The following is a 25,575-nucleotide window of genomic DNA, read 5'->3' as shown; positions in this document are numbered from 1 at the left end:
ATTTATTACATTAATATATGAATTAATATATTTGGCCTTTTAAGTGTTTCCAATAAGTGCAGTATTGAAGTGAAGTGAAAAAAAAGTAGACAAATTTGACTTGAATCTACAAATGCCGTGAATATGTGGAGGAGACAAATGAACCAGACTCACCATACACAGAAACACCGAATGATATTTTAGTCAGTTTTTCCCCGGTTATCTTTACTCCATATTCCCCAGCATGTTCAAGTCTGATGTTTGTGATGGTCAGAGATCCAGTCTGTTTGTCCATCTTCAGTCTGCCTCTGAATCTATCATCAGGACCATCAAATGTGGAGAAGATTTGCTTCTCCATGCTGATTTTAGCGATCAAAGATTTGCTATAAGTCCACAGTATGTTGTCATCTTCGTGTAGCTTAGTCATTTTAGTTTGTAGCCGGACTGAATCTCCCTCCATGACTGATAACTTCTCACTAAACACACCTGGTTAAGAAATATGGATGGCTTTAGTTTGAAGAAATTCATCTTATGTTTGATTTGCTGCAGAAGTATTTAGTCATTGTTTTAGAGATTTTTTGCTAGATTGCCATGACTGAAAATTTATATTTTCAAATTTACAGATTGAAATGCATGATGGGTCACACAATATCTCAATATAAGTTTGTTGTGTTTTATTACCTACCAGTTAGGTGCCACCAGCATAAACCCAGCAAAAGAAACATGTTCTTCGGGTGTTCAGTGAAAAGTCCTGTCTAAAAGGTTTGCTGCTTCTTTGTAAACCCCCTGCAGCCCCTCCCCTTCGACAGAGTTTGACTGTGGAAGTACACACAAACACTGAAGACGTATGTCTCTGTACTACATATTCTTGTGGCTCTTTTTAAGACATAATTTACTTAATAGTGATTTTAATATTTTGAAGTATTTACCATTGATCATTTCTGAATGGCAGTTTCCTGACTCTATTAAAGTAGATGACTGCGGTGTGAATTCTCTTTAATAACATGGTGTAAAATGTGTTTTTTGCAGAGTGAGTTTATAAATCAACTTAGTTATCTATTTATCAATTATTTTGTTCAGCACAACACAAAGTTCAAACAGTCTGTCATCTCACATTACCTTATGTTATTAACAGCTCATCTTCTGAGTCAAACTGAAACCTGTGACCTGGTTTCCAGACAAGCTCTTTCTTTCAGAGGTTTGCTCTGCTAGATGGACACGATTTTTGTTGTTAACATGGCAACGCGTCTTTGCAGATGAACAGCTTCTTCCTGTCCTCCTTTTATGAAGCTTACAGTTGGACTTCCTGCTTGACAAAACTGTTGTAGAGACAGATAACGTTTTAATCAAGCTATTAAAACAGGTGGATGTAAAAGAAATGAGTTCAAATTATCCTTACCCCTCATTGATTATAACATCTGAATGACTAGAAAATAATTTTGCCACAAATTCCCTGAAGTCACACTTGAATAATGGATTTTCAAATAGTTTCTTCATGTCTTAAAATGGCTTAAAATGCCTTACCTTATTTAGTATGTGTGCTTATGAATATGCTAATAATCCCCAATAATAATCAGTAATACAATTTATAATAAATGTATTATTATTATTATTGTTTATTATTATTATTATTATCGTTATTATAACATATAAAACATTGCTTTTGACAAGCATTTGTATTAATTAAGGTTGAATGCTAATGCTAAATAAGACTTAAGGTGTGTGTGTGTGTGTGTGTGTGTGTGTGTGTGTGTGTGTGTGTGTGTGTGTCTGTGTGTGTCTGTGTCTGTGTGTCTGTGTGTCTGTATATATATAATTTTTCCCAAAGTATGTTTAACAGAGCAAGGAAATGTCTGATAATATTTTTTACTTCTGTAGAGTGTTATTGGTTGTATTTCGGCTAGAATAAAAGCGTTTTTAATGTTTTTTGTGTGTGTGTGTGTGTATGTATGTGTATATATATGTATGTATATATATATATATATATATATATATGTATGTGTGTATATATATATATATATATATATATATATATATATATATATATATATATATATATATATATATATATATATATATATATATAAACAAAATAGGCAACTATATAAGATCTTGCAAGAAGGTTAACAAGTATAAACTATGAAATGAATAATTCTATATTTAAAAATATGCACTCGCACTACAAGCGTACCGCGCCAAAGCCCAAGTGAACCGCGCTTTGGCACACCTCTTCCAATGGGGTCAGGGCCGACCAATTGAACCAGACCTGAGACCGATTCAGAGCGCACACACTTCTCAAACAAACCAGGAAATGTGCCTGGGCATGGTTCAGATAGCATAGTTTGAGTGCGCCCTGAGACACTTCAAGAGACACCACCAAACCATGACACCTTCAAATTAATTCTATATTTATAATTCTATATTTCAATATCTAAAGGCTATTGTGCAAAATCCAGTAGAGCAGGGGTGTCCAGGCACAGTCCTGGAGGGCCGGTGTCCTGCACAGTTTAGCTCCAGCTTCTTTTAACACCCCTGCCTGGAAGTTTCTAGTGAACCTAATAAGAGCTTGATTAGCTGGTTGAGGTGTGTTTAAATGTGGTTTGAACTAAAATATGCAGGACCGAGTTTGGACAGCCCTGCAGTAGAAAATGAATAATTGTGCGAAACTGTCAGAAGTAACAGCATGGTGCATGTGCAGTATTTGATTTTAAAGTGCTTATTTTCAAGGGGAAAGTCTGTTTTCAGACTCCTATCAGCTGTTGAGGAGTGTAATACGGGGAAGTGATACAGACAACTGGAGTTTGGATCCACTTGCAGGTTTATTCAATGTCAGGCAAGCAATGGTCAGTATGGGTGCAAACAGGTGTTTAGAGGCAGTCCAGAATCGTTATCAGAGAACAGGTGAGAGGTCGTGAGACAGGCAGCAGACTAAGACATAAAGGCTAACAAGGCTAGGGTCAAAACACAAGAAAGCAAGACAAGGAAAGCGCGTTGTAGTGTTACTATACAGATAACAAGACTCGGCAATGGGAGTGAGTGAGTGTGCTGCTTAAATAGTGTGTGCAGTCTCTGACAATCCTCAGGTAGTGTGATCAGTCTAGATGAGGAAGCATAGCTGCGTCCCAAATGGCACACTACACACTATGCACTCATGCACTATGTACTTATGCACTTACACACTCAACAGGAAAGTATATGTATGTAGTGTTGTCCCAAATGGCACACTAATGTTTTTTTACTAAGCGGAAATTCAAACCGTTTCCCTGATGATGTTTGACGGTTGCCAAATCATTGAAATAAATGACCAAACTATCAAATAAAACCTGCCATGAGTATAACCGCATTCACCATCGGGAGGCGCTATAATCACTCTCATAGGAGAATTTTGCTTTCACCATCCAAAATAAAAAAAGTTATCCAACATGTGCGTCCGATAGCTCCGCCCCTTCCGCTACGTAAGCAAACCTGCGGTCGTTGAGTGCGTGAAGTGTCCATCAATACACACTTAATTTTAGCGGCTGAATGAGTGCATCATCCGGGTAATTAAAGTGCACTTATTATTTTAAGAGTTTTCAGTGTGAACACACTACTTACACTATTTATACTACAAAATGGCGTAGAATAGTGCATAAGTATGCGATTTGGGACGCAGCTAGTGTGTCTGAGTATCGGACATTATCAGGAAGGCTATTCTAGAGTTAAGGAGCCATAAATGAGAAGGCTCGACCTCCTTTACTCGACTTTGCTATTCTAGGTACTACCAGAAGCCTTGAACATCTTAAAGAGCGAGTTGGATTCTAGCAAGACAGAAGGTTGGTTAGATAAACAGGAGCTAGATTATTTAAAGCTTTATAGGTACAAAGTAATATTTTATAACCAATACGAAACTTAACAGGCAGCCAGTGTAAGGAGGATAAAATTGGGGTGATATGATCATATTTCCACATTGCATCCAAGCCAGAGCACACTTTCGTCATCGATGAAGTAATGTTCAGTAACAGAAGAGAAGCACTCTCACTCAGCACAGTGGAGATTTCTTTAGTTATTTAATTTTAGTCATTTTATATGCAGTGACACCTGCAGTGCAGTGTCAAATATTTCGCCAAACAGATCAGCCACTTCCGATGCTCATAAATGATCATAAAAGTCCTTGTGCTGCAGGTATTAGGAGGTTTGCTGAAGGTGCAGTTGTCTTGCAGTGAGGGGTTTGCATCTTTAAAAAAAACACACGAGTTTACGTTCAGTGAACAGTAAGATTGATTAATAAATCCATGTGTAACAGACTCTTAAAAGTCACGTCTCATCTTCAGTTTTGGGCTCAGGCACTTTGCACTCGCACTACAAGCGTACCGCGCCAAAGCCCAAGTGAACCGCGCTTTGGCACACCTCTTCCAACGGGGTCAGGGCCGACCAATTGAACCAGACCTGAGACCGATTCAGAGCGCACACACTTCTCAAACAAACCAGGAAATGTGCCTGGGCATGGTTCAGATAGCATAGTTTGAATGCGCCCTGAGACACTTCAAGAGACACCACCAAACCATGACACCTTCAAATTCACCTTTACTGACTTCTGCAAACACATTTGGGTAATGTTTGACTAGTTTAACATTTCATAATAGTTTATTATGATAATAGATCATAATAGTATATGCAAAGTCACACAGGCAAATATCAGGCTACAGTAAACACAGTAATGTAGGTAAGGCACAAGAAGGGGTCAGGAGGACAGGCAGCCATAAAAAGGGTCAAATTCAGGCAAGTTTCACAATTATTAAAAAATTCTAAGTAATGAATAAAAAAGGAATTAAAGGAAAAGTCACTCAGAAATATTAAGGCCAACTCACACCACAGACAAATGATCAACAAACAAGTTGACTGTTGTATTTAGAATGTTGTGATACAATTACAGTTCTGTACACATTGCCGCAGCAAATGCTACACACAATAATTAAATGATCCTACTCAGGAATAAAAAGATATTTAAATTGAAGCCAGTCTGGTCCCTGGTCAGATCCCTCCATCCTTTGTCTGCTTAACCCGGGCTGGGACATGGGGACAGCAGTCCCAGGAGGAAACCCCAGACTTCCCCCTCCCTAGACACTTTCTCCAGCGTTCCGAGGCAAGCCAAGAGACATAAAACCTCCAGTGTGTCTTGGGCTTTCTCTCAGGCCTTCTGCCGGAGGGACAAACCTGGAACACCTTCTTAGGTAGGCGTTCAAGAGGTACATGCAACAGATGCCCGAACCACATGAGCTGAGTTCTCTCGATGTGGAGGAGCAGTGGCTCTACTCTGAGCTTCTCCCGGGTGACGGAGCTCCTCACCCCATCTCTAAAGGTGCACCCAGCTACCCTGTGATATAAATTAATTTCGGCCGCATGTTTCCAAGATCTTGTCCTTTCATAGGTAAGAGTATGAATATAAATGGTCCAGAAAATTGCGAGCTTTGGCTTTTGGCTCAGCTCCTCCTTTACCATAGTGAACAAATACATTGACCGCATTTCTGCTGCTGCTGCATGATCCATCTGTCAATCTTATGCTACTTGAACTCCTCCTCCTGGGGCAAGGACTTTCCTCCAACTTGGAAATTTCAAACCACCTTTTTCTGGTGGAGCACCAAGGCTTCAGACTTGGAGGTGCCGATTCTCATCCCAGACCCTGGTCTGGCAGGAGCACTTTTAGAATATCTTAGCATAGATCATTGAATTAAATTAGACCATTTACATCGTGTACTAATATTTATGAAAGGATGCTATATTATAGATCGATATGACTAAAAAGATGGTAAAACTAAACTGTTAAACATTTAGGAGAGTTGTAAAATTAACCTTTTTAATGGAGTGTTCCTTTTAACAATAAGGACAGCCTAAATATTGGGGTGATTAGTTAACAGCTTTGGCTGCAATGAGTGCTAAGAAGGGAGTTGTGGGAAATATATTTTGAATGCAAGTTAATACTCATGGCAGGGGGTGGCACCATCTAGTGGAAAGATGAAGAGAAACCTCAACCCTGGCTGCCAGTTGAGATAATTTATCAAATTGCCTCCAGTTTTCAGACTAACACTTGTAACAGGAAGGATCTGAAAGTGTTCTTTTGTGAACCATGCTTAAAACTGGCATCAAATCAAAATTTAGTCTCCTTATTTTTATATGTATATTGTAATTTTTTGTTATCAACGATGTTTCTGCAATTCGTATTTTTGTAAAAAATTCATTTACAATTATCATCTTTAATCAAATAACAACATTCCCACCCCTTTCAAAATGATTTTTCTTCACTTCTGGTCACAGAGACTGCCTTTAGGATAAGGCTGTCAGTCTTTTAGGCGGGGTTATTAGTGAGTGTCTCATTTCTGCCCTGCTTTTATGGAAAGCAGTGGTTTGAATTGTTGTAAACTTCTAAGAGCCCACAAAAAACCAGGGAGAATCTTTCGGTTGTCTTCAAAGCAGAATCCTTTTTAATAAGAGGAACTCAGCGTGGCTGTGGCGTCATCGAAAGCAAACTCTCAACTCCACAGCAAAACATAATACATTTTATACATCTTACAGCATGTAGGTGGGGTCAGTCATGGGGGGCAGTAAAACAAAGCATGCAAATGAAGTCTGGGTGCCATGGTTGCAAATGAAGTCTGGGTGCTATGCTGATCTCATCAATAGATAAGTACATCATTACAACAATGTGCAAATGATGTTCTGGAGACAGGGAATACAATAGATACAGCCATGCTGTGAAACCATTAAAGAGCCCATATTATGGGTTTTTGAAAATTCCCCTCCATGTAGTGTGTAACACAGCTCTAAGTGAAGTGAAGTATCCAGCTAAGGCTTAAATCTGTAAGAATACAGTGTTTAAAACTGTTGATTCATCTATAAAAGAGTCGAATCATAGTGCTTCAAACGAGTCGCCTTGATACCGACTCATTAGGTGTTTCGCCATGACGTACGAACGAAACAAAGTTTTTCACGTGCACGCGCAAACCCGGGAGATTTCAAACCTGAGGCCCCGCCCTCTGACGCAGTAACCCAGACACACACACACACACACCCACAAACACACGCACACCCACAAACACACGCACACAAACATGCCGGTCGATTGAAGTCACACTGCAGATGGATATATTGAGTCTCTACCCAAAGATGAAACATCAGCATTATAACCAAGCAGTTGGAAACTTCTGGAAGCTACATGCTACAAAGAATACTTCATCTGAGTTTGTTAAAGGAAGGATCAGTAAAGAGTAACTGATGGACGTCAGGATGGGTTTCTTCCTACATTTCTCAAGTGTAAGTACGTGCGGTTAAAGTTGTTGCCTCGTTTACTCTAGCTTGCAAATGTATTTAGTTGTGATTTGTTACTTGTAACCGCGTGTACTGTATCAGGTTAACTGGATATATTATCTTATCGCGTGCAAAGTCACGTTAAAAACGCGACGCGTGCTGTTTGTTTATGGAGCTCCGTGCTAGAGTTCTGCTCCCGCGATTTATTCGGAAATGTATTCCCGCGCCGCAGAAATCTGGCGCGGGGAGAGAGAGAGAGAGAGAGAGAGCGAGAGAGAGAGCGAACGAACGAACGAGCTTTGTGTACTTTGTGCTGTGTGTGTGTTTTTATACAGACAGCTTGGCTGTCTGGACTGTATACTGGGTGATATTTGGTTGTGTTCTCCGCTCTAGCGGGACCGGGCGCGGCGGGCAGAAAACGGAGCGGATTCTCAGGCTAAAACCTGGCGGGTGCGGGCTGAAGCGGGAGCGTTGTCATCCGGAGGTGTGTGTGTGTTTTTGTGTGTGTGTGGTATGGCGAGTACACGACTGTCTCCTTCGTTCGGTTATCCGTGGCACTATCCACTCGCCATAGTGTGGCAGCTAAAGTCCACGCCTACACTATCGAGCGTGTATGAACTGTGATTACTTTTTAAATTGCTGATTAGCTATTGGCCATTTCCCTCTCTGACTGAAGGCAGTCGACCAATCGCGACAGACTGTCATCGGTCCAATCAGCGCAGATTAGCTCCGCGCTAAGGAGGGGTTTGGGAACAAATGAATCACTGGACGATTCATACAGGAGTCGCTGGGATAATTAGATAAAAATAAATGCAGATTATAAGACCATGAAAGTGTTTTTTGACCTTGCATGCATATTAGACTGTTGTTGGAGACCCTTACAACCAAGATATGACCTTATTTCATGTATAATATGGGCTCTTTAATTACATCACTTTAGCATACAAATGAAGTCTGTAGTCAGCAAGGCAAAGGTTAACTGTCCCTCCTATATGGCATGTTAATGAAATTATATAATTAAAAACCAAAGAATATAACTTTTCAGTTATACGTAGATTATTGTTCATTTGGAATTAGTTGATAGAAATTTATATTTCCACAGAATGAATATGATATTATTCCATTTGTAAAATTAAGCTGCTCGTTCTCATCATCGGGAATAGGGTCTAAAAAAACAATGAAATATAAGGAATATCAGAAAATTATCAGGAAAAGAAATAAAGCTTCTTAGAATTCTCAGGAAAATCTTGAGATCAGGAGCAAAAATTAGATAGCAGAAAGAAAGAGCTGAAACCAGAAGAATAATTAAACCTAATAAAAAAAAGATATTGGTGAAAATATTGCTCTACCTTAGGCAAGGAAACACATTTGAGTGAGGTATGGGGTACGCTTAAAAAAAATTACAGGCATGTATAAAAACAGAAATTTCGGTAATAGTATAGGAAAAATGAAAGCAGAATTATAAAGCATTTCAAAAGAATGTTCAGAATTTCATAATGGCAAAAGAGAAGATAGAAATCAAAATGAGGTATAGTAGGGCTGAACTTAAATCAGTAATTAAAAAGGGAATACACAAAGAGTGGCAAATAAGTTGGGACAATGAACAAAAAGGCAGACATTTATATGCAATACAACCAAAGGTAGGACAGATTTTGAACTCATGGGGGAGCAGGAAGGAGGATTGTATGCTTTCAAGAATAAGGATAGGACATACAGGGCTGAACGCTACATTACACATGATAGGAAAACATCTAAAGGGTTTGTGTGATGGATGTGGAGAGAGAGAGAGACAGTAGAACATGTAATCATTAGTTGCAATAAATACACAGAGGAAAGAAATATGTTAATTAATGACCTACAGATAAAAGATGAACAAATAACACTGAAAGAGTTTTTATATCAGGAAGGAAAGAAATGGTTGATACAATTCTTAAAAAGAACTCAGTTAATACATAGGATATAGAATGTCTAAATATATTTATTTAATTAACTTAATTATTATTTTATTTATAACAATATTAAGCTTTCTCCTCTCTTCTACTATGTTTTTCTATGTCTCTGCTGTGAAGGACCTGAGCTGTAGATGGAGGAGCTGAACACGCAGCAACATCAAAGGCTCTGGTTTTGAAGAGTCAAGAGATAAAAAATTAATAAATAAATAAATAAAAATAAAAGAGTCTCTGATCCATAACCCACAGTAGGTGGCGGTAATGCTCTGTTAAGAATGCGAACCGCCAATAAACACCAAGAAGAAGAAGAACTGCCTGGATCGAGTCACGGACGTGAGTCACAGCAGCGGGTGGGGTTTTCGCGTAGGGGGCGTGGTTTGCGCTGAACTGGTCTGGGAAAAAAAATCACGCCGTTCAATGGGAAAAAGGGCTGTCGCGTCGTCCATATTTTTTACAGTCATTGACTGAAACCCCTGGAAAAAAGTGCCTGCCGTTCAAGTCTGCAGACGCTCATGGTTTTCAGCAGACACTAGAAAGCGACATCTTTGTTTTTGTCTTCCAGACACAAGCTTATTGGAACAATAAACTCCGTTTATTTTATTATTTCAAACATGAAAATGAAGCTTTCCTATTATTTTCACATATCGATTTGGTGTTTCCTCAAGTCGACATTAGGTAAGTTCGGACTGTTGTGATACATTTGATTTTATGCTTGCTGTAATTGCTTCTTCCTCGACAGAAATGCGTTACATTGTCGAAAAATGCACAGATGTTGTTTTTTGCATGTCCATAAGACATTTATTTTTTAGTCTCACTTTTTTATGGACAAGTGGTTGTTTCGGCCAAGATGGCGCTCATCAAAAGCAAATCGATGTGCTCTGTAAGCTCAAACATTGTAATTGGCTAGTAGTGTTATTTGTTGAAAGCTATTTTACTCTGTGCAAAGAGAGAATATAATATAAATACTACAGAATTAGTCCTTGTTTGTAATAAGATGGGTAAATCGGAGAAAAGGAAGAACAAAAATGTGTCTCTGGGGACAGCTAACGCTGCTAATGTTAGCAGTAACGTGAGTGAAACGATGGGAGCCTCATGTAGTTATGAAAAACAAGTACGGAGTGATGGAATCCACACTGAATAATGTAGAGGAAACTTGCGTGGGACACGACCGAAGGCTGTCACAGTTAGAAAGTTACTCGCGGCGGTGGAATCTCAGGATGCACGGCATTCCGTAAAATGAAAGAGAGGATGTTCGTGATAGGGTTATAGATGTTTGTCAGCATCTCTTACCAGAGGACAAGGACAGACTCTCCAGCGCCGTCGACACTGTACACCGGTTAGGTCGCAAGCAAACAAACAAGAACAGAGGAATTATTCTACAATTTGCTTCCTGTTTCTTTTGCGATGCTGTTTGGCGTGCAGCCAAGGACTCTGCCTTTTTGCGCGAAAATAACATTAAAATATAAGAAAACTTATCCCTTGCAGATAAAGAAAGAAGAAACAAACCATGGCCAGCAGTGGAGAAAGCAAGAAAAGATAATAAACGAGCATACTTCATCGCAAGTAGCGCTTTCGTATAGGGAAACAAAATATTCCCTCCTGCTTGAGACTTTACATGGGAAGGTGTGTGATGTTAATATTAAGTTGGTAAAAAAAAACTTGTTTTTGTAAAACTGATGGCCTTTTTAGGACAATTAAAACTGATTTAAGAAATACTCTAAAAAGTAAAGCTATATTTTTGTATATGAAAAAGTTTATAACTGATTTTTGTTTTTTGCAAGAATGTCATTCTGTAAAAGAGGACTATAATTTTTGGAGATCTCAGTGGGGTTTAGATTTATGGATGGCTCATGGTACAAACAAATAAGCTGGTGTTTGCATCCTTAAAATCAATTTAATGGGAAAATTATTTGCTCTGAATGTGACTCAAATGGCCAATATATTTGTCTTGTAACAGAAATATCCAAATCAATGTTTATCATTGTTAATATTTATGGGTTTAATCAACAAAAAGAAAATGAAAAACTTCTTGATCTAATAGAACAACACATTTTGAAATTACTTACTAAATACCCAAATGCCTTTTTAATCCTTGGCGGAGATTTTAATGTTGCATTGGATAATAGATTAGACAGATGCCCTCCAAAATCACCTGATAACTCAAATCTTTATTTTAAAACTTTCATAGAACGATTTTGTTTAAGTGATAATTGGAGAGACACTCATCCTAATCAAAAATGTTTCACATGGGGAAATAACTCTCTTTCCAGACAATCCCGTATAGATTTGTGGCTTATCTCAAGAGATTTAAACAAGGCTAATTCAGACATTATTCCATCACATTTCTGATCACAGGTGCATCTCGATAACTATTCCTTTTTCAGATACTGCTAACTTGTGTAGAATCAATTCTTACTGGAAATTGAATTGTTCATTGCTTAACTATAAAGAAGTAAATGAAAAAATCTAATTTATAATTTGCAAGTACTGGAAAAAAGCAAACGAGTAAAATGTTTTTGGAAAGAATTGGGAGTTAGCAAAATATGAAATCGGAAAGTTTTTAAGAACATTTAGCAGTAAATTAGCGAAAGAAAGAAAAGAAAATGAAAATATTATAATATGCAAAATTTCAGATTTTCTATCTAAAACTACTTTGTCAGATAGTGAAAAGGTTGAATTTACCCATTATCAAAATAAATTAGATGAAATCTATCAGTAAAAAGCAGAGGGAGCATTTATTAGATCACGGAAAGGATGGTTGGAATAAGGTGAGCAGAATTCTTATTCTTTTAGATTGGAGAAGCAACAACAGCAATAAAATCTTATTGAAAAACTTAATTAATCAATCAATATGTGAAGACCAGAAGACTATTACTAATTTTTGTGCTAAGTTTTATAATGATTTGTACACCTCTAAATTTAATAAACAAAATGCTTTAGAATTTTTCGAAACATTATCTTGTATAGAAAAATTAGAAAGTGCTGATCAGGCTTTTTGTGAGGCTCCAATCACATTAACAGAAGTTGAAGAAGCAATTAAATCATTAAAACTGAATAAATCTCCTGGCACTGATTTCAGAATTTTACCATATGTTTAGTAAAAATATTGCTCCCTTCTTGTTAAGTGTTTATAAGGAAAGTACAGATAACTCTTTTCTCCAACTCAATTTTTGCTAATTTATTAGATAATTGGTGTCCAATAACTTTGTTGAACAACGACTACAAAATAATTGCTATAGTTTTAGCTAAAAGATTAAAAGTCATTTTACCTTCCATTATCGATGAAACTCAGTCAGGCTTTATGCAAAATAGACATATATCTAATAACATAAGATTAATTTTAGATATCCTAGACTATTCTGATATGATTGATGGAGACAGTTTCATATTTTTTTTGGGTTTATTATAAAGCCTTTGACGCTTTAGAACATGGTTTTTTATTTCAAGCGCTTAAAGAAATTGGGTTTGGTGTTACTTTTTGTAAAATGATTAAAATGTTATATAAAAACATAAATAGCTCTATTAAATTAAGCAGTGGTACTTCCCCAAGGTTTTTTTTTTTTACATCATGGAGTAAGGCAGGGATGCCCAGTATCACCTTATTTGTTTTTAATTGCAGTACAGTTTCTTAATTTACATATCAAAAGGAGTAATTTAAAAGGTATTACTATTGGAAGTACAGATTTGATTATAAGTCAACTATTCATCTCAAGTGGCGGCTGCATTAAATACTCTACAAACATTTTCCAATGCATCTGGTTTAAATCTTAATTTAAATAAATGTGAATTACTTCCCATTAAAAATTGTGGTGTTTCCTCAATTTGTGAAGTAGCTGTTTAAAAACTCAGTATCTTACCTTGGCATAAATATAACTAACGATAAAAATAGATGTGATGCTAACTTTAATCCAATTGTTGCAAAAACTAAAAGAAAATTGAATAGTTGGCTTCAAAGAGATCTGTCTATTAAAGGAAGAATTTTGCTCACCAAAGCAGAGGGCCTGTCTTGTCTTTCTTATGCAGCTCAATCTCTGTACGTAGATAAGCCTACATGTAAACTAACAGACTTTGTCTGGAAAAATAAATGCCCCTATATGAAAAAGACTGTTATAATAAATTCGTATAATAAAGGAGGTCTTAACTGTATTGATTTCTGCTCTTCAAATTATACTTTCAAAATTAATTGGCTTAACCAGTAACTACATAAAGAAGACTCAATTTGGAATATTTTCCCAAAACAGGTATTTTCTGTTGTTGGAGGCATTAAGTTTTTATTGATGTGTAATTATAACATAACCAAAATTCCTGTTAAACTTTCAAATTTCCATCAACAAGTTCTTCTGGCCTGGACTTCACACAATTTCTATTTGGAATAACCAAAATATTTTATATAAAAATAAATCTTTGTTTTTCAGTGATTGGTTTAACAATGGTTTGCTTTTAGTTAGTCAGTTATTTAACAACAGAGGTTTTTTAATGAATTACTTTGAATTTATTTCCGCGTTTAACATACCAGTAAGTCCAAAAAATTTCGCCATTGTTATGGGAGCTATAACATCAGGAATTACTATGCTCTTCAAAAGTAGCATTCATCTCCCTCCTAAAAAGTGTACCTTTCTGATCCGACAGAAACATTTTTAGGTAAAATTTGTTTTTCAAACAAAAAAGATAGAAATTACAAAGTTAGATCTCTTTTTATTGAAAAAGTTGCTACATTGTCCCCTGTAATCTCTTATTGGAATAATATCTATAGAGATTTGATATGGGAAAAAATATGGTCTTTGCAACAAAAATATTTTCTCACCAACAAGGTCATAGAGGTGTCTTTTAAATTGATCAACACATTTGATCCTATAAAACAATTTTTGAAAAAGTTTAATTCTAATATTGATGTAAAATGTTCATTTTGTCAATTTCATACTGAAACTGTTTTTCATTTATTTTAGGAGTGTAATTATGCTGTACAATTTTGGAAACATATTGAATTATTTATTAATGATAATATACAACAAGATGTTTCTGTTACTTTTAAAGAAATTATTTTTAGTTATTATGAATCTGCCCCTACTAAGAGAAATACTTGTTTTGTTATAAATTTAACTTATTTTCTTTGTAAATTCCATATCCACAAATGCAAATTTACTAATAATGAACCATATTTTCCTGTGTTTTTGCAAGAATTTAGTAATTATATACAATTAATTTCATTATATAAAAATAATAAAGCAAACAGAACTATTTCATTTTGTAATGACTTTAATTTATGTTCTGTTCTTGATTCTTAAATGTCTTACCCTCAAAAAAAAAAAAAAAAAAAAAAAAAAGACAAGGGCCATGACGCAGTTGCAAAAAACCAGCCACACCCTATAGAGGTAAAGTTGGTTTTATATTCGCACATTCGTTCATTTTGAAGTCTCTGTGTTGTTTACCATGTTACTTTGAATATTTGATCGGAATTAGCACGCAAGTATAACTTGAATACAACATTAACACTGTTTATTTGACTCTGAACAATGTTGTTCTTTGATAGTCATTGGCTGCTAATATGATTTCGCTATTTAGAGTTTGCACATAATACTTTTATGAAATTATATTATTACAGTTTTTCTCAGTCGCTTTTGTGCGTTTCTCACAACACTAGTGCATTTTAGCACAACAGTTAATGCATTTCTCAAAACAATGAGTACAAACTGCAACACCTAGTTCAGTGGTTCTCAAACTGTGGTACGCTTACCATCGAGGAATCGCCAAATAATGAAATAAACAATAAACACTTTTAATCCTTTAATGTGTAATATAACATCGATGTGATCAGCATTGGCTGTTTTGTGAAGCGTACGATCACAACGCTGTGCTTAGAGTGTTTATTTTAGTGCATTGTGTCATAAGCTGCTGAAAATCAGTTTCCGAAGTTTCTGAAGCGGTGGTTTGACTGAGATGAAAAGTAGACAATCACAGTTGTTTTTTTCTAGTTGCATGAAACGTAAGGGCGGGACAAAGGCTTTCTGAGTTGCAGAGACAGAAAAAACAAATGTTTTGTTGGAATAATGCTTCTCGGATGTTTTCACTATAGAGATGTCTAGAAGAGTAAATAAAACCACGGACATATTTCCTGCCTTTTTGATTATCTACATAGACGTTTTGCTCTCCGACAGCCAGTCGACTCGCCTCTGACCTGTCACTCCTCTAAATACATTCTGAATGGCGGCACAGGAATGGAGGTATTGCACAAAAATATCCAACTGCAGACCCGCAGAACCTCACACGTTTAGGCACACACAATCTAGGCAAACCATATATGGTTACGACGTATGCTAATGTTATTAACGTCTTTTTGAATTTCATCATCACTACTATATTTTGATAAATATGATTAATAAATATTGTACACAATAAACAATAGCGTTTGCTTTATTTCACAAACATTGCAATCGAGACGGCGGAATGGGGAGCATTGTTTCCTTTCGCCATTCAATATAATAGACTGAACAGTTTTTAATCAGTCATTATAGCTAATCAGTCATTATTATCTGACAATAATATAGCAGATACTCGTTTGCTGGCCTTGCTGAACGATCTAATTTGGTAAGGTTTAATTTATATAATGGATTAATTTATGATGAAGTAGATAATAGCAAGTTAATATAGGCATTATATGTAATAAAAATCTTTTTACATGTAACAAATGTGTAACACTATATTAATATTTTACTCAAGCAATTTAATAGTGTTTATTTGCTTAACTTTCTAATAATCTTTTAATTAATGATTTTAATATTGTAGTAATTTATAGCAAGCAATAAATTGTTTTTAAACCAAAATTTAGCAATAGGAACAAATTAACTATTAATAATAAAAAAATAAGTGTGTGTGTGTGTGTGTGTGTATATATTAAAGGTGTAACGATTTATCGTTGTATGATTTATTGCGATGCAAAAATGTCTCGATATGCATCGTGGCGTTATGACGATTTGATTACTATATGACGTCCGTTTTCTCTTATTAGTTGAGCTGTTTGCACGTGAGCTACGTTCCACCTGCTGTCGCACGTGAGTTCAGATTGCAGCAGCAGTAATGTTAGCAGACCAAGATGAGTGGAGTTGAAATAGAGGATGGCCCATCCTCTCAAAATCGGACGTCTGGCAACATTTCGGTTGTCCAGTCGTTGCTTTAGACTCGTCCGCTTTTTGACACGCATACTGGGTTAAACATCTTAAGTTTTAAAGTCTTCACAGTGATTTACATACTTTGCACAGCGACATGGATACCTTCTAATGCTGTTAAAAGAGTCACATACTGCATTTATAAGGTACAATTCACCCTAAAATATCATTCTGTCTTCATATAATGATGTATTGGTGGCCGCAAAATCACACATAACGTGAGCTGATCGTGAGCTGTTACTACAGAGGGCGGACTTTGATAGACGCACGCGTATGGCAAGCCGTTTTAGCATTTAAACCTTTGTTCTGACTATCCATAAATATATTTAGAGATTTCTCTAATTATATTTTGACTAGTCATAATTATAATTCGACTAGTCAGAATGACAATTAGAGATATCTGCAATTACAATTGTACTAGTACGAAATCAGATTGGAGATATCTGCAAATATGTTATGACTAGTCATATTCCTCCATTGACTTCCATTGAAAAATATTTGCAGATATCTCTAAATGAGTTTTGACTAGTCACAATTGTAATTAGAGATATCTCTAAATGAATTTAATTAAATATGAATTAAATATATTAATGGATAGTCGGAACAAAGGTTTAAATGCTAAAACGGCTTGCCATACGCGCGTCTGCTTCAGTGAACAGAACCTGCAGGTTGTGACTAATAAAGTAGTAAACAACATTCAGTTTGTGGAACAGAGTGATCGTTCAGGAGCCGCGTGGGAAGTATGAACAGCACTTAGCTGTGGAAATGAAACCGAAAGCGTGCACATTATTTAAACAATCATATCGCATTTTAGAGTTATGATTACGATGAGCATTAACCCTTTTGAGTACAGAGGTACACAAAAATGCACGTCAACATGATACACCTGATAGCGCCGACATCAGCGACGCCGAAGAAATAGTAAACCTGCCTAAACTGCTGAAAAGAGCCACGACTGTCCTGTGTAATGAAAAGACGGCCACCCTGTCAGTCATCATGCCCAACATGAAGACAGCCATCCATAAAAACCTCTCAGACAGATACACATCACTTCAGGATTATCTTATAGAACTGCTGATTACCTGGAAATGGGGATTTTTTTTTTGCTTACACAAAAAACACAAGTGACCAAGCAAAGCCTTAAGCTTTTACTGTTAAATTCAATTAAATAGAAAGCTTATTTTTTTGCACCTTTACTTAAATTGTTCCTTAATTTTGTCTCTGTCATTTCAATAATATTTTTAAAGAAGTTTTTAAATTGTTTTATTTTCCAGAGACAGCCTGTTTAATTTATTTTCTTAAAGAAGGTTCAGTTTAACAAGTTGAAACAAAAGAAATACATAAAAAATAGTTTACTTGGTAAAATTTGCATTTCAGTTTAATTTTCAATTTTTATTCCAAATATCGTGATACATATCGAATCATGAACATTATATCGTGATACACATCGTATCGTGAGCTGAGTATATCGTTGCACTCCTAATATTTTATAATTTATTCTGTAAGAGATGGGAAGCCAGTGAAGCTGATACAGAATGGGTGTGATCTGACAGACAGAGGGGTTTTTTGTGAGAATACGGGCTGCAGCGTTTTGTACCAATTGTAATTTATGAAGAGTTTTATTATTAAGGCCAATAAGAAGGGAATTACAGTAATCTAAACGGATGTGACTAAACTGAACAAGAATGGCAGCTGAATGAGGTGTGAGGGAAGGATGTAAGCGATTTATATTTAGAAGGTTGAAATAGGCGGATCAGGTGACATTATTGACATGTAAAGTGAATGAAAGGGTGCTGTCGAAGATGACCCCCAAACTCTTAACCTGAAGGGAGGGGGTAATGACAGAACCATCAGTGGGAATAGAAAATTGTGATTTGTTTAAAGTGGATTGTGTACCTATAAGTATAAGTTCAGGTTTTATGCATTCCAGATTCAAACTACTGACATATGACACTGTAGACTGGTTTCACAGAATCAGAGGTAACATTATATTTGCTGGATAAGTTGGCGGATTAATAAAAGGACTAAGCCGAAAATGAATGAATCATATGGAGTCATTTTATTAAACATTATTATCAGTCATATGAAAATAAAAAGGGACTAAGGCTATTTATTTCAGATTCAGTGACTACAGCATTTGTAAATAAATATCTGGTCAATATGCTTTAGAGACATAAGATATGGCAAGTTATTTTATTAAACATTATAATCGCACAAATAAAAGGGATGGCATTTCAATCGCTATAAATTTCTCTTTCTAGACACAGGTTATAAAATATATATTAGCCTAATATCTGGTCAAAATGTTATACAAATGGAAAAAAAAGATTGCCTTTATTAACTTTATTATTAAACATATACAGTACAATATTTAGGTGGCTATGAATGTTACCTCTGTGAAGCTGGTCTACAGTGCCATATGTCAGTAGTTTGAATCTGGAATGCATAAACTATATTTCATAACGAAACAAACTATGAGTCTACCAGGAGACAACAACAGAGTCAGAATACATTTTTTATTTCTTTACAAAGTTTTGGATGGTCAAACTATCATGACTACATTAAATTTCTTCCATGAACCTGTTTTCTAAATCCCAGCACTTAAACATCGGTCGCAGCGACAAGCACGTTCCAGAGTGAAAATTTTACTGAACAGCACCCCCTGGTCACAGTTCTTAACGGGTCACAAGTTTCGACACAACACTAAATTCTGTTCTCTATTTGTAAATTCAGATAACTGTCCCCCGCCTGGAAATCTGTTTTTAAAAATCGAAATTTGGTATTAGGTTTTGCTTGACAACATGCCATGTATTGAATCTGCTTTTCTGCAGCAGACATGCTCTTTGACAAAATCATGGGCATGGTTTAAACAGATCTTTAATCTGATAAAATAATATATATTATAATATTATAATATAATAATATTATAATATTAATTTTATAATATAATATTATAAAATAAGTTGCAGTAATAAAAATTAAAACAGTGACATTTTTTGCATAACTCAGCCATCACTATTTCTATGCGAACAAGTGGCTAGCACATAATGACCTAAGAGAAAGATTTTAAGCATGTTTATACACTGTATTTCTCAAAATTACAAAAAAAAAAGGTTTCCCCTATAAATATGCATAACAGAGAGAGCATATAATGCTTTACCAAAACAGAGAACTACAAATGATAAAAGGGCTGTACATCTGTCTGGGAATGGTTTAACAAATATTAAAAGCTGGGCTAGGAGATATGGCCTTTAAAAATAAAATTCCCAATTTTTTTTTCACAAAAAAAAAAAGAAAAAAGAAAGAAAGATTTACCATGCAGTTTTACCCCCTCAAAAAAGTGTGGAGTTTAAGGTTTTTAAACTACATAATTAGCTTAAACATATGTCAATTATATAATTATGGGGTATAAAATGTTAATATTTAAAAAATGTAAAAAAAAAAAAAAACTCCCTTATATTCCTTTCATGTCCATTGTTAACCAATAAGGTGAACGCAGCATCATTCCCCACTAATCAGTAGGGTTGGGTATCTTGTTTTTTTTTTTCGATACCGGGGCTAAACCGATACTTTTAAAATGATACCGGTGCCTGAATGGATATTTTTTAGCCACAAAATGATGGTGGGTAACTCTACAAAAATATTTTATTTGACAAAATATTTTTAAAAATCATTTTAATAGAACAATATAATTACAGTTTAAAGTTAAAATCAATTCATGTTGTATTACATTAATACATTTCCTTTGATCATTTGTTGGTTAGCATGAATTTAAGATTTGCATTATAAAATTACATTAGCTTACTATTAACCCGTGGGGGGGCGGGCAGGGGCCACGTACTTTTAGGAGCACATTTTAACATAAATATTACAAAATACTTAAAACATTATTTGAAGCCAATTGTTTTCATGCATCACTCTGCAGTCTTCATAAACAAGATAATTAAATAACTTAAACTCAAAATAATCTTCCTTGTTCATTTATTTGACAAGTAACGTTATACTGGTGTAGGAGAACACATTTCTAACATTCAAGTACATCAAGGCACATTGCTGCACCTGCAAATTTTAACAGGCCCACAGTTGAAGTCAATTTATTTTGCCCTCCTATTCATTTACAATAATGTTTCTAAAAAATTTTCACAGTGTTTCCTAAAAAATAATTATTCTAGAGTCATAATAAGTCCTATTTCTTATTGTTTATTTCGTGAATAAAATATTTTGCGAACTGATGCACGCAGCACCTTAACAGAGATAGCAAGTGCCGCGAAAACAGAGAGCGAGTATAAGTGAGTGCCCGCGGGAGCGATTGCTCGTGACACCTAATGCCGAGTTCAGACTGCATGATTTTCAAAGTAGTCGTGTCACAGATGTTTTCACACTGCATGACTATCTGGGCTTGCGTTTCGGCGCTGCTTTGTTTACACTGCAAGATGGATCGGGGACAGGGGCTTTCAGATTGCATGACTTTACTATAGGAACAATCGCCGACAACTTCATCCAAACTACGTTCTCATAACTACATAATGAGAAAGAATCCTTTAATGGGGTAGAACATGTACATGTTTGCTCACCTGGGTTTAAAGGGAATTAGCCATTTCTCCTCAACTTAAGTTGATAATAAACTAATTTCTTTCTGTATGAACCGTCAAACAGACACGGTTGCTCCTGAGTGCTGTCAAACCTCCACTAGTTTTTCCTCCATTTCGTGGGTCCAAATAAACCAAAAAAGAGCGCTTTTAACTTCTCCCCCAGCCTCCTGCTGGCCTGCAGCAGGTATACACAAACACACACAAGTGAATGCCGCTCTCTCATTGGCTGTAGGCGATCGCTGATGTTATTTTCAGTCAAAACTCAATTCACACGGCATGATTTGAATCGCCGACAGCTCCAGATATTTAGCACGCCAAATATCTCATAGGCATCTGCGACTCATTGGCGATTCTCTCAGATTGCGTCTTTGATTGTTCATACTGTGTGATTGTCACTCACGTGCACGAGCAGCGATTTGCCTGTGATTTCAGGCATTTGTCGGCGATTTCTCAAAACCTGTCGGCGAGCCAAAATCAGGGCTAAAATCTCGCAGTCTGAACTAGGCATAAAGCATGCGAGAGAGGCTCTGCCTTTAAACCCTCAAGTGTCATTAAGTTTGACATGTTTCCCCCTTACATGCAACTTTTGTAAAGACAGTTGCTGTGTAAGAATTCTTGCTTGTAAAATACACTTTAGAATGCTCAGTTTAAGCAAATTGGATGAACGCAATCATGCGTGTTGATCTGAAGAGCGTCGCTCTCGCTCACCGAAAACCGCTGGAAAACCAGGCTGTACGCTGTACTGCTAGCGTTGCGTGCATCTGTTCCCTAGCGACAATAACAATCGCCTGATATCGCCTGTCCGTTTTCCTCAAAGTTGTTTAGAATTAAATGTTTAGTGATGCTGTGACACAACGCCAATGTGTGCCTTTTTTCATGCACCCCTTACGTCATTGCCGCAGCACCGAAATTAGGCAGCGAAATTCATACGCTGATTTAATACCGGTACATACCGGTTACCAAGGTACCGGTGCTATAATGGCACCGGGTTTTGGTACCCAACCCTGCTAATCAGCAGTGCCCAAACAAGATGTGGGTTATGCCCATCTTAAACAAACAGGTGAGTGCAGACTGTAAGTGGGGGAGAGACATAATCTTTCAGCCAGAGAAAAAACAAACTTTAGTTTTATTCGGCAGTGACTGAGATCAGACAAAGACTATATGGACTTTGATTTGAATAGGTTTGGCGCAGTTACATTAAAACTTGAAGAGACAGACTGAGTAAACAAGTTTCGCCCTCAGTAGCTATGGATCCATCCAAAGATGCTAATTAAATTTATAGGCGAAACTGGATTATCCCATTAACAAACTTGCAAAAACAGGAAGTGATCATTTTCTTTTCTTTGACTCCTTGAATGTAAACACTGCTTGATTAACTTGTGACAATAACGTAAAAACAGAATTTGCTGGGGTAGGAGAAGCTGCGTGAATTTTTTTTTTATTTAATAAATTACTTGCGCCTCAGAAGACAAATGCTGGCATGCAATGAGGCATGAAACGCGGAGCAGAGATGCTCTTGACAGTTCTGGAGGTAATTAATAATATAATAACATTAATACTGAAATGGTTAATGCATTTTAGAATGACCAAAACAACATTTCAGATGTTTTACAATATGCTCAGCCTACTGGTTTGTCCATTCACACATTTATTGTCACATGATCTCTTATAACAAAATCAAATAACTTTTTTTAATGCGCATACTGGAATTAGTTTGATAAGCTATGGTATATATTGTAGTTTATTCACATTTTTTTATCAAATAAAAAGTTTATCCTATTCAGTTATGCGCATGAGTTTTTTTGTTCATTTTGAAAATCTATGTGCATTTTGGCTTTTCCATCAACCATTTTCTATGCGCATATCCAAAATGTGTGGATAGTAGCACAGCTAATGCCTTAACAGCGCAGATGCATGCACTGCCAATCTGATGATGCATAAACTCCTTCATGAGCAGATACTTGCATTGACACAATGACTAAACTGAGAATAAAAGCATTTGATTCCCTAAAGACTGACAGTTTGTTTAACTGAGACATGCACACAGAGAACACGAAAAAAAGGGCACATAGTTTTTTTTTGTACCATGTGTGACCTACCCATTCAGTTGCGTCGCTTCATTCCCATTAATGAATTATCTTGTGGTGCATCATGGGATAGCGTCGCGTGCATGGGATGCACACTTCAGAGTCTTGCCGGAAGTAGGTCGGGTACTTGCATACAGTTTTTCGAATTCTATGTATTCGGACATAATACTCGACTTCCATACTATATAGTACATTAAATGTAGGCGATTTTGGAAACTATGAGCAGTGCCTGTAAACAGTTTTTCCGCAGAAGTAATTTTTTTTTAAGTCTGAAAAAAAACGAGCTCATGCCTATATAATAGTAATGTCATCACCATTTAATTGCATACTTTAAAAGTTGCTAAAGCAGGCTGAAATGCCTATATTTAGAACATTTCAGAACATGTTAATGTATGATACATTTCATAAACAATTTGTTTCTAGAGTCATTTTTATTTCATTATTTGAATCATTATTTTGCTATTACCATGTGAATGCTGTTTTTTTATTTCTTTGGTGACAATTAGGTTGAATAGATTTCAAAAGTGCTAAGCGATCTGAAATGAACATCCTTAACTAGGGTCAATATTTATTATTATTATGTTTTTTAAATTGCTTAACATGCACCTTTTAAAAGCTTCATTGTTTGTTTAAAAAAAATCTGAAAAAATTAGTTGACACTAATAAACCTAATATTATAGTGATGTATCTTTCATGATATGGTCAACTTCATATTGTGCTGTATTACTTCACATCACACTTGTTTTGTGGTTTGTTTGGCTAATGAGTTTGCTATTCATTTACTTCAGGTGTTTTTGGTGTGGAAGAAGGAAGAGTGTCTGTGATGGATGGAGATTCAGTCACTCTTTACACTGGTGTTAGAACAGGCCAACATGAAGGGATTACATGGTATTTTAATCTCATTCGCATTGCTCTGATAAATGGAGATCGGAGTAAGAGCTGTACAGATGTTCAGTGTAATCTAAATTTAAAAGCAAAGAATGAGAGATTTAGAAACAGACTGAAGCTGGATGAAGAAACTGGAGATCTGACCATCCTTAACATCAGAACCGCAGACGATACTGGAGATTATCAACTGATTATCCACAGCAACAGCAGCAACAACAAAGACAACATTGAAAAGACCTTCAGGATTGCTGCTGATACTTCTGAAATGAAGAGTCCGTCAGTGAAGGAGGGAGAATCTGTCACTTTAGATCCTGGCGTAAACGCATATAATGAGATGAGCTGGTATTTCAGTGACATTCTCATTGCTCGACTCACTGGAAATCAGAGTCAGATCTGCACAAATGCTGAGTGTAAAGAGAGATTCACTGACAGACTGAAAACTGAAAACGATTCTCTGAATATCACTAACAGCAGAAGCACAGACTCTGGAGAATATAAACTGATGATCAACTGCAGCACATTCAGCATCATCAGGAAGCTTACTGTTAATGTCACCAGTGAGTATCATTTAGCCACTCTGTATACCTTTGCTTGATAACTCTCTTATCATCTGATGATAATAATGTTAAAACATCTATAAAAAAAGTAATCTTATGAATATTATACATCTGATTGCAAAAGTGAAAAGAAATATCAGCTATAAAAGTTTGCTAAAACTTTGTATTAGTCGTTCTGTAGTAATAATGACTGTCTATGTCTGTTTTAGATTCAGCTCATCCAGAAGTTATTGCATATGTGCTGGTGGCTGCTGTATTTGCTGCTGTTGCTGCTGCTGCTGCTGCTGCTGTTGTTGCTGTAATCTTATGCTGGTGGCGTTATAATTCATCACAACAGAATGGCAAGTCATACATAAAGCTTAACAAGATTATTTTGTTGCCAAAATGAAAATTTGTTGCAAAAAAAACTTTTTTTAATATCCAAAGTAATAGTTTATTGTGTTTTGTTCCAACAGGAAACAGGACAGGAGAACAAAATACTACGGTGAGAAATTATATCCACTATATTTCTTTCTCCCAATAATCGGGCATCTGCTTGAGCTTTCTGGTGATAAGTGTAGATTTTGTTGGTTTTTATTGATTATTGATTTTATTGATTATTAAGACATGGTTTAAGTTCAACATTTTTATTTACTTATTTGAATCATCCGTAATGATACAATAATTCCATCATTTTAATGTATATTTTTTTCTCAGAATGGTCCTGAAGTTGTGCCCCTTAATTCCAGACTGAATGGTGCCAATGGAACATCTAATGAGGCCAACTGTTCATTACTGCCTGCTGATAATGAAAATGGACTGGCAGCTAATGGCACACCACAGTAAATGTTTATTTTTTAAAATTATTTTAAGGTATAGAAGGTGCATGGACGAAACATTAAACTTGTAATAAAGGAGATTTCATTAATTTTCTCCTTTATTACAAGTGTTGCTAGAGTTCCTTATTTTTACTATATAATGGCATAAGGCCTTACAATTTCAGAGGGTTTCTAAATCTAACTGAGAAACAAACTTGAAATTAAAGCTGCAAGCAGCGATGATAGGGACCTCGCAACCGGGCTCACCGCTGCCCGGTGACC

At 36.0% G+C, this 25,575-nt stretch overlaps 2 protein-coding genes and 1 long non-coding RNA gene across 4 annotated transcripts in view; 1 reads left to right on the top strand and 2 right to left on the bottom strand.

The window, feature by feature from the left end:
- Positions 1-10,559, bottom strand: part of LOC100538170 (SLAM family member 5) — a 19,267-nt gene extending 8,708 nt beyond the window's left edge. The window contains exons 1-4 of the mRNA XM_087303803.1: positions 10,500-10,559; positions 1,099-1,298; positions 665-795; positions 154-465 (exon numbers count right to left, since the gene is read on the bottom strand). Of these exons, the coding sequence (XP_087159929.1) occupies positions 154-465; positions 665-704 (352 nt within the window). The 5' untranslated portion in view covers positions 705-795; positions 1,099-1,298; positions 10,500-10,559. The remainder of the gene's footprint in view (positions 1-153; positions 466-664; positions 796-1,098; positions 1,299-10,499) is intronic.
- The window catches only part of LOC147838372 (uncharacterized), a 280,547-nt gene extending 264,484 nt beyond the window's left edge, over positions 1-16,063 (bottom strand). Inside the window, exon 1 of the long non-coding RNA XR_015521651.1 lies at positions 15,440-16,063. This is a non-coding gene — a long non-coding RNA (uncharacterized LOC147838372). The remainder of the gene's footprint in view (positions 1-15,439) is intronic.
- Positions 9,657-25,575, top strand: zgc:171490. 2 transcript variants are annotated; one of them, NM_001113586.2, is given in 5 exon segments: positions 9,657-9,884; positions 23,840-24,496; positions 24,706-24,837; positions 24,952-24,980; positions 25,193-25,575. In NM_001113586.2, coding segments are annotated over 5 exon segments (1,011 nt in total). In that variant the 5' UTR covers positions 9,657-9,820; the 3' UTR covers positions 25,322-25,575.

This window comes from Danio rerio, chromosome 22 (assembly GCF_052040795.2).
Source record: "Danio rerio strain M-AB ecotype USA chromosome 22, GRCz13ab, whole genome shotgun sequence".
In the NCBI taxonomy this organism is placed as follows: Eukaryota; Metazoa; Chordata; class Actinopteri; order Cypriniformes; family Danionidae; genus Danio; species Danio rerio.
The sequence above is the reverse complement of the archived record's forward strand: the minus strand, read 5'-3'. Positions and strand labels throughout refer to the sequence as shown.